The sequence below is a fragment of the Octopus bimaculoides genome, chromosome 6, assembly GCF_046866305.1.
Source record: "Octopus bimaculoides isolate indiv1 chromosome 6, ASM4686630v1, whole genome shotgun sequence".
Lineage (NCBI taxonomy): Eukaryota > Metazoa > Mollusca > Cephalopoda > Octopoda > Octopodidae > Octopus > Octopus bimaculoides.
In genome coordinates this window covers 24,512,387-24,523,580 of record NC_142933.1, presented here as the reverse complement: position 1 = coordinate 24,523,580, position 11,194 = coordinate 24,512,387, and the positions used below count along the sequence as shown (strand labels likewise).

Below are 11,194 nucleotides of genomic sequence, written 5' to 3'. Positions count from 1 at the left end.
AGTGATCAAATGTCTGTACTGTGTATAAGCTCAACCTCTTCGCTAAATTGTATTTGCCTGTTAAGGCGCACAAGTGTGCTCCACGTCAGACGTCGAAATGAAATATTTTGCCCAAGAACAAAACACACTGCCCTGTTCGGGAAGCGAATCCACGATCTGGCGATCGTGATTACAACATCCTAAGCACTTGGTCACGCATCTTTCTCTCTGTCTCCCCCCCCCACACATACACACACACATACACACGTGTAAACGCGTGTGTGGGTATGTGTATATGTCTCTGCGTATGCACACGGAACTGTGTTTATTTCAATGTGCACATGTATGTACGTGTTAATGGTGAAAGTGAGCTGTGTGTAGATGGTATCTCTCTTATACCGATGGTTTCGTAGATTTTCATGCGTAGCTGTAATATCTAGCAATCTCAACAGCAAGTAAGTTCTGTATAAAACTGGTGATATAAATATTCTCCCAACTTAACACGCAGTCATACAAAAGTATATTCATTTACACGCACACATACACACAAACACAAACAGATTCATACACACACACGCACAAAGATACAGGCTTTTACGTATATTCACCCGCGCTCATATTCGATACTCCACTAATCACAAACAGCTGCATACGCACAAACACACTCACAAGTCGATATACATTCACACTCAAACATACAGACGCAAACATATTCATATGCGCACACATATATTCTGTTTAGCGCACGCATATGAATAAACAAACAAACACATATATACGTTCGATGGTCGGTTTAATCAACTATATTATCTCTCTTACAAAATATGTAGTCTTTCCACCACAGTAAGCAATCAATATATTTGTTTATAAATACGTGGCGAGTGCTGTAAGGCGAAGGATACGTTCAGAGTACGCTAAGACCACGATGTAATTTTTCTTTTATTAATTCTGATGGGTGATCGTTGATTACAGGTTCATAACAAGGCTGTCACTGGTTTACTCCATTTCTAACGGAAGGGAGTATCTGTAGCTCGTCGGAGAACAAATATTGCAAGGTCTTTGTTCGTAAAGCACTAGCGTCGTGGCTTTCTTGCCAATGTGTACATTCTTCGCTGATGTATATTGACGAATTTACACAATTACACATATATATAGACACCAAAGGCAACGATCTGACAGGATCGTTAGCACGCCGGGCGAAATGCTACGTTGTGGGTTCAAATTCTTCAGGGGTCAACTTTGTCTTTTATCCATTCGGGGTTGACAGAATAAAATACAAGTCGAACATTGAAATTGATGTAATTGACCAGGTTCCTCCCCTAAAATTTCAGGCTTTGTGCATGTAGTAGAAAGAATTACACACATACAAGCACACACGAACACACACACACGCACACACACACACGCACACACACACACACATACACACACTCACAAAAAACATACACACACACACACACACACACGCATATATATATGAGACACGGTTCAGTTTCCGTCTAACAACTTCACTCATATGTCTACATAAGTATACACACACACATACACACACACACACGCACATACACACACACACATACACAGACAGACAGACAGACACACACACACACACACACGAAACATAGTTCAGTTTCTGTCTAACAATTTCACTCACATTTATACACACACACATACACTCACACACACACACACACTCACACACACTCACAGACATACATACACACACACATATATATGAGACATGGTTCAGTTTTCCTCTAACAATTTCACTCATACGTATACACACACACACACACACACACACACACACACACACACACACACACACACACACATATATATATATATATATAAGAAACATGGTTCAGTTTCCGTCAAAGACTTTCACTCACAAAACATTGGTCGGCTCGGTGCTACAGTCGAAGATACTTGCTCAAGGTGTCGGACAGTGAGACTGAAACCATGTGGCTGCAAAGCAAGTTTCCTAACCACACAGTCACGCAAGCGCCTATATTAGAAATAACAATGAAATTACCCTTAAATCACCCTCAAGCGTTAAAAAAAACAAATAAAAAGGAAAGAAGCGAAAGACACATTGAATAATGTAATTGGTTGAAAAGAAAACAGAATGGCCACGGTCGGAACGTATTTTGCCATAGGTCTGCATGGTCAGAACTTATATAGGGATTAAACTATGAATAATATACGGAATTTAGCTAAATTTGCTCTCATTCTGTACCGACACAATGGGGACTAGTCAGGCTTTCTGTATAATACATATTTCTGACTATCTAATATTCTAAACCTGTCCTTTTCCTTAATGGCATCTCAACTTTGGAGAATTCTTGAATCTTGCGGTTATCTCCCCTTCTCAAGTGGAGCTGACCTTAATTGCTATTTGATAAATAGGATATACACGTTAAGGGCGGATATAGTTTTAATAAATCGAGAATTTTTGTCGTATGGTATTTCATATAACTGTATTTGTCTATGTTATTCAAATACATGCCACTGGTCACCCTGAGTTATTTCTTTTACCTCATTTTTGTTAAAATTATGCATATTACCAAAGCTCTAATTTTTTTTTGTATAAGTCTAAGTCCTTTGGCTACTGAGTCAAGGGCGATCAACTCTCTTGCTGATAATGGCTATTGAGTTAGAAACATATCTCCCTGACTGTCCATTTCCTTAAAGGTATGTCAGTTTTGGACAAATATTGAATCTTAAGATTATCTCCCCTTCTCAAATCAAGTTGATCTAATTATCATATAGTTATGATACATCCTCTAGAGGTGAATATAGTTTTATTGAGGCAAAAATTTATGTTGTATGATATTTAATATACCTGTATTTGTCTATGTTGTTCAAATACAAGCTACTGGTCATGCAGTTGCCTCTCTTAGCTAATTTTTATTTATATATACAATAACCTCCCTGGATAGTTTACACATCCTACGTTACGTTACGGACACGGCTATGCCTTCGCCTCATCTAACATGACAAAGAAGAAATATTGGGCGTCATGAATTCATCATTTTATATTATTAATATTTAATTCATGACACTTTCTGACATTATAATTTTAGCAACATGCGATATCACGTGACTAGGCAATACATTTGATGGAAAAACACCCCAATCCCAACAAAAGAAACTAATTATATAAACATGTGATACAAAATGGTATTTAACTAATTAATAATTGATTCATTAGATACTGTCTATTGAATTAGCGTATAAGCAAAATGTCAGAAATGCATGTTCAATCAGATATAGTGGTCACGGGTGATGGAAACCTTTACACAAGCCAATGAGAGAGTGTTAATGTGTTAGTCCATCTTGCTAGAAATAGCAGTCGAAATAGCAGTCGAATCTGTTTCGCAAATTATTCAAACGTCTTTAGAAAACAACATATGGGACACTACAGTCAAAATACATACTTGCATAAATACATACATACAGTGTGTGTGTATGTACACACATATATATATCCCTCCACAGACACATACGCATATATATATATATATATGAGGACGGGAAAACTTCATAAGTGTATATGTGTATGCGCGCGCACGTGTACACACACACACACACATGGAGACATGTGAATTTGGTCACTTGACTTGCTAGACAAAGCACCTAAATTTTCATCCAAATCCCATCGTCATTTTACTATCTTCAAAAAAGAAACAAGAAACAGAAAAAAAAAAGAAAAGAAAGAAAAAAAAGCACTATGTATTATCTAGTTCTGGGTATTAACTGCAAATAATATAGGTTGGTCATGTCTGGAACGCTCTGTCTAAACAACAACCTCATTATCAACAATAATGTTATGTATGTCTTCTGTCTCTATTGTAGGCCTTCATGTCTTGTTTTCTTGGAGTCGACGCGCTTGGATATTTAATGACGTCTTTCGGCCTGTGTGCCGCAGCGGCCTCTTTTATGTCAACCTATGTGGTGCCAATGCGCTATCGGACAATGGTATACACCACAGGTAAGTTGTGTACATTCAAATATACAGGCGCATACAGACAGACAGAGAAAAACATACACTCGTGCATATCATTATCATATATTATTTAAATATTGTCTGTTTTGTGGGATATGTGTGTGAGAGAAGAAGAGAAAAGAGAAATAGAAAGAAAAAGAAGACAAATGAGCGAGGGGAAAGGGGGGAATAAGATTTGTGTGTTGGGGGGGATGTGTGTGTGTGTGTGTGTAGGGTGTGGGCTTAGATATATGTGAGAGTGTGTGAGTATATGTGGGGAAAAAAGAGCGAGGGAAAGAATGAGGCTTTTAAGGGGAGATGATGATGATAAAGAGAATAATGAGGTTATCGAGAGAGAAGCAGAGATGGAGAAAGAGAGAGGAAGGGAGAAAGGAGAGAGGAGAAAGAAGGACAAAGAGAGGGAGGGAGAGGAGAAAGAGAGAGAGAGAGAAAGAGAGAAAGAGAGAGAGAGAGAGAGAGAGAGAGAGGAGACGAGCGGGCGGAGGAAAGGGAAACAAGGCGTGTGAAGCGCAATGAAGAGTGTAATAAACGGAGAGAGAGAGGGAGAGAGAGAGAGAGTGAGTGAGAGAGAGTAGGAGGGAAAGTGAGAGAGAGAGAGAGAAAGAAAATGGAGGAGGGAGAGTGAAAGATAGAGAAAAGGAAAGGGGAGAGAGTGAAAGAAAAAAAGAGAGAGAAGGAAGAGAGGAGAAACAAAGTGAAGACAAGTGCATGAGGGAAACAATAGAGTAATAAATGCAGAGAGAGAGAGAGAGAAAAGAAAAGTTAGAGAGAGAGAGAAAAGAAAAGTTAGAGAGACAGATGGAGAGAGATAGAGAGAGGGAAAGAAAGTAATAGAGAAAGACTTAATAGTAAGCCGCGTTATATTTTGGTAAGAGAGGCATCGGCCGGCCACCAAATTCCATCTGTTTCACATCAAATCAACATCCGAAAATATCGACGAAGGATAAAGCAAGGGTTGGTTTTCCAAATGCACTGTTTAAGGGAGTCGCTTTCTTTTTTTTCTGGGTCTGTCGAACATAACAACTCTCTTCTTTTATCTTATTAGGCACCAACAACAGTTTACTATCATATTTACAATACACAGTTCCTTTCGGAGTCGATAAATTAAGTATCCGTTGCGTAGTGGGGTCGAACTAATCGACTGAACCCTCCTACAAAATTTCGGGCCTTGTACCTAGAGTAAGAAAGAATATTTACAATATATACTTCCTTTAAGGCGTTAGCACGCCGGGCAAAATGCTTAGCGGCATTTCGTCTGCCGTTACGTCCCGAGTTCAAATTCCGCCGAAGTCGACTTCACCTTTTATCCTTCCAGGGTCGATAAATTAAGTACCAGTTACGCACTGGGGTCGTTGCAATCGACTTAATCCCTTTGTCTGTCCGTGTTTGTCACCCTCTATGCTTAGCCCCTTGTGGGCAATAAAGAAATAAGAAACGTTAGCACGCTGGGCGAAATGCTTAGCGGTATTTCGTCCACCGCTACATTCTGAGTTCAAATTCCGCCGACGTCGACTTTGCCTTTCATCCTTTCAGGGTCGATAAATTAAGTACCAGTTACGTACTGAAGTCGTTGCAATCGACTTAACCCCTTTGTCTGTCCTTGTTTGTCCCCTCTATGTTTAGCCCCTTGTGGGCAAGATATAAGATATAAGAAACGTTAGCACGCTGGGCGAATGCTTAGCATTATTTCGTCTGACTTTACGTTCTGAGCTCAAATTCTGCCGAGGTTGACTTCACCTTTTATACTTTCGGTGTCGATAAATTAAGAACCAGTCGAACATTGGGTTCGATCTAATCGATTAGCCTCTATCCCCCAAACCTCAGGCTTTGTACTTAAAGTGGAAAGGACTATTACAGATTTCTCTGTAGTTACGTTCTGAGTTTGGAGACGCAATGGCCTAGTGGTCAGGGCAGCGGACACGCGGTCATAGGGTCGCGGTTTCGATTCCCAGACCGGGCGTTGTGAGTGTTTATTGAGCCAAAACACCTAAAGCTCCACAAGGCTCCGGCAGGGGATGGTGGCGAACCGTGTTGTACTCTTTCACCACAACTTTCTCTCACTCTTACTTCCTGTTTCTGTTGTGTCTGTAATTCAAAGGGTCAGCCCTGTCACACTGTGTCACGCTTAATATCCCCGAGATCTACGTCAAGGGTACACGTGTCTATGGAGTGCTCAGCTGTTCCGTTGATCGGATCAACTGGAACCCTCGTCGTCGTAAGCGACGGAGTGCCAACGAACGGATGTATGTATGTATGTCTAAATATACATCTTTTCAAAAGACGTTTTTATAAAAATTTTATTGGAAGTTTTATTCAGTTGTTACTTAATTACACAACAATCTGAAGTAACTCACCTCCCCCATTTCTTGTGCGTGTAAACCACGTGACGTAACACTGACCTTAAACCTTAATATACGTATTTTATATAAAAAAGCAGTCCTTGTCATATAAAAACAGACCTTTCAGACCCTTGGAACGAGAGGGGAAGTCAACAAATCACTGAAATGGTTGTAAATGGCGACGAAAAAGCTTTGACCTACAATCAACCGTTTGATTGTTTAACTAGCACATCAAACAAACAATCGATTAATTAGTTGTTTGGACATCTAATCAATTGACTTGCAATAAAGAAGGAAAATCGAACCAGATCGTATATTATTATTGGCTTATAACCCTCTCAAGAAACAATAAAATTATATTAAAAACATATTTATAAATTATAATATTTCTAAATCATGCTCTTTGTTTTTGATCAACAGTTACCGTATTGAACTTGCTTCTCCTCCTTTGGATGCGATTCTGGAAGATCACATCTTTCAATAATGTTTTAGTATACATATTAAGTGGATTCCTGGGTGTTACAGAAGGTCTTTGGACAACGTACACCAACAGTAAGTAACGATTTCTTATGTTTTAGTGTGCTTTCTTCTAAACCTCACTAACTTCATTTTGACGGATGATAGCACTAGATTTCTTTAAATTTGCCTATTTTCTCCCAACTCTCTTTATATCTAAATACATACATACATGCATACATATATGAAAAAGGGAACACCTACGCTGAATAATTTGCAGTTACTCAGTTACTCTGTCCAGATTACAAGTTTAGGCTTATACCTACCTGTAATTATAAGGGACCCTGAGATATGCATTACACTGCCTAACTAACAATCTTGAGAAATTAGCCTTCTCAAAACTAGAAAGGAGAAAGTTAATTCGAAGATTACAGAGCCAATTTATCACTGGAAGTGTAAAAATCTGTAAAACTTTTCAGAAGTTTATCATTAAAATATATATGAACATGTCTAGATATGTAGCTATATGCATGAGAATACATAAAGAAAACATACAAATCTGCACATACATACATACATACATACATACATAATACATACATACATACATACATATATACATACATACATACATATATGCATACATACCAACAAAAATACCCTGTTGTTGATGTTGAAATTCCAGTGAAGTAACCTTGGATCTAGGTTAGAAACCGGTTCTTTCTCTATTAGCAAGAATCTTGAAATAAACTGAATAATGACATACATACATACATAAATACATACATGCATGCATACATACATAATACATACATACATACATACATACATACATACGTACATTCAAGATGGCTGCAAACTCGTGTTCGAGTATTGCCATCACCTGATTGAAATCCCACATATGCAAAGGCTACGACCAGCCATTTTTGTTATATGTCTTACTTTATTTTTTCAAGCGATGTCTATGCATGATGATTTTTATAGTGGGAAAATGATTTGCACAAATCCAGTCCCACTCTCTGAACATGGACAATATAATCTCGAAAAAAAAGAACTAGTCTGCATCATCGAATATTGTCAGTGTCGCAGGTTTTCACTCAGAGTTTCCATCTCCTAGAAAGATGTTGTGGCAACAACAGAAGGGCCTCCTATATATATATATATATATATATATATATATATATATATATATATATATATATATATATATATATATATATATATATATATATATATATATATATATATATATATATATATATATCTACCGGAGTAAGCACATAAAATGTGCAACAAGGTGGAAAAAAGAGTACTCAAATACCAGAGGTAGAGTAATATGCTTTATTTAAAAACAGCAGAAATATAACAAAAGACTGTTACTCGGAGTTTCACGTTCTAACAAAACTGTCCGATGAATGGGAACGTGAAACTCCGAATAACAGTCTTTTGTTATATTTCTGTCGCTTTTAAATAAAGTATATATATATATATATATATATATATATATATATATATATATATATATATACTAATATATACTTTTGTTATTTACACCACCTGTCCTCGTCTGTTGTTATTTTTTGTATATTCTCCCATATATATATATATATATATATATATATATATATATTCGACGGGCTTCCACAAAGTTCCTATCAATAAAATTTCACTCACGATGCATTGCTCAGCCTGGGATTATAACAGAAAACACTTTCCCAAGGTGCAAAGCAATAGGACTGAACCCGAAAGCACCTGGTTGCAAACCAGGTAAATGGTGTACTAGTTATTCTACCACTATCTGTTTTACCAGACAATTTATCGAATATTCTCCCAATTATATCAGATACTTCACCAGATGTTCTATCAGTTTTACGAAACATTCTTTACCAAACAATTACCCTAGATATTGAATCGGTTATTTTACAATGTATTATGCCAACCATATCAAACTCATTTAATATTTTACTGGCAGCAAGGCGGTGAGCTGGCGGAACCGTTAACACGCGGGGCAAAATTCTTAGCGGCTTTTCGTTCGTCTTTACATTCTGAGTTCGAATTCCGCTAAGGTCGACGTTGCCTTTCATCTTTTATCATTTGCTGTACTAGTGGCCTACAGCTGTTTCGACAAATGTTCAACAGATTTTACTCCTGTTGCTTTTTCGCCAGACGCATTACCAGGCATTTTGTGAGTCATTTTTACAGATATTTTACCACTTCTTATATTTGTTCTTGTTTCCTTAGTTGATGTTACGCTTTTCTTTAGCAGATATATTATACCTTATAATTTTTTTCCCTCCACAGGTCTACCGGGCATTCTATTCTCTGAAAATCTAGAGGCGGCCTATTCTAACTTCCAGCTGGTCATCGCAGTGGCCATGATGACTGGTTATTCATACGCACACCAGCTATGTATGGTGGAGAAGATCTATTTGAATGCTGCAGCCTGTATAACTGCATACATTGCATATTTGGTTCTTCAGAAATTCAAAAAGACCTGACACCATCTACCATGGCGACTTTCTCTATTTCACATTTTATGTCTGATTGTGTAACTATCTGTCTGCCTAAATGCCTGCCTATCCGTGTGTGTGTGTCTATCTATCTATCTATCTATCTATCTATCTATCTATCTATCTATCTATCTATCTATCTATCTATCTATCTATCTGTCTGTCTGTCTATTGTATCTGGCTAGATATTTATATATCAGCTGTTTGTGTCTTTCTTGTCTGCTAATCTCTCCTTCTATATGTCACACAAACACCCAGACAAAAATATGTATGTGTGTGTGCGGGGGAGAGGATGCAGCATTTAATAAGATATTATATATAATACGTATATTACTATTGCACATACATATATATGCATTTGTGTATATATATATATATATATATACACACACACATATATATATATATATATATACATATATAGATGTATATAAATACATATATATATGAATAATATGCATATATATATATAATTATGTGTGTTTTGTGTGTGTGTGTGCGCGTGTGCGCGTGTATTTATGTACATATATGTGAGTGTTTTGGAGTCTCTGTCGGTTTTTATTATGAACATTTTGTTCAGTCAACTGAACTGTCTTCTAGTCAAGATAACGAGAAAGTGGCTGAATATCCCACACACTTATGTACCTTCAACTTAATCCTATGGCCAAATCAGTGTGCCACGGTATATGGCAAGACTGGACCTTTAAATTTCAGTACAGTCCATTTGACAGGCTTCCATACAGTTTCCGTCTACTCAGTTTCATTGACGACGCTTGGGTCTACCCTACTTATGCGTGTGCGTGTGTGTGTTTACCTGTGTTTGCGCGTAAATATGTATGTGCGTATGTATATATGTACGTATATACGTGCATATGTATATTTGTATGTATGCATGCATGCATGCATGTACGTATGTATGTGTGTATGTATGTATATATGTATGTATGAATGTACTATGCATGTATGTATGTATGTATGTATATAGGTGTATATGTCTATATGCGTGTGTGTGTGGGGGGGGGGGTGCACGCGTGTGTGAGTGTATGTAGTGTATGTTATACTTTTGAGTATACAAAGCTGGAAATCTCTTTCCAGGCTCTCCCTTTAGTTGGTGGCTGGCATGGAATATGATCAACCGAAATACTTTGATATTAACTAAAGGGTTCCCCAAGCTTATCGCTGTTGAAACCGGGCCCACAAAGGCCCTCAAAGGCCCTGTATTTTGAACACAGAACGCACATAGTGAGATGGAACCGCAAGGCATCTCTTCGGACATATAAACATTCCGCTAATCCGCTGCACTGGATTAGTATTATTTTTCTTATCGGCTCCAACGGTAAAACGAACAGCCGAACTACATGGGATTTGAACTTTGAACGCAGAGAGCAGAAACATGTATATAGTTTTCTCTACCTCAATTTCCCTTATCTTTCTATATAATTATACATTTTTAGAGTTATACACACGCACACATGCGAATACACACACACACACTCACATATATAAATAATAGATGTATATATACACAAGCACGCACGCATACACACACACGCACACACACACACGCATATATCCACATATATAACGCATAAACGCACATCTACTTGTATATGCTTAGACAAATATATCGAAGTATATATATAAGCATACCGAAACACCCACAAATCCACATATATAATCCATACATACGCACGCACACACACACACACACACACACACACACACACACACACACACACACACACACACACACACATACATACACACACACACATATGTATCTATCGGGACGAAAATGGAAAGGTTGTTCGTAACTAAATAATTTATGAACAAACTTCCTTATTTTATTTTTCTTTCTATATATACTCTGTGATGTTTCGAACTATAGAGACCAGTAAAAG

General features: G+C 37.5%; 1 protein-coding gene across 1 annotated transcript in view; it reads left to right on the top strand.

The window, feature by feature from the left end:
• The window catches only part of LOC106876344 (N-acetylglucosamine transporter UNC93A), a 61,954-nt gene extending 52,534 nt beyond the window's left edge, over window positions 1-9,420 (top strand). Inside the window, exons 4-6 of the mRNA XM_014924845.3 lie at window positions 3,838-3,973; window positions 6,748-6,879; window positions 9,085-9,420. Coding sequence (XP_014780331.2) covers window positions 3,838-3,973; window positions 6,748-6,879; window positions 9,085-9,281 — 465 coding nt within the window. The 3' untranslated portion in view covers window positions 9,282-9,420. The remainder of the gene's footprint in view (window positions 1-3,837; window positions 3,974-6,747; window positions 6,880-9,084) is intronic.
• The last annotated feature ends 1,774 nt before the right edge of the window (window positions 9,421-11,194 follow it).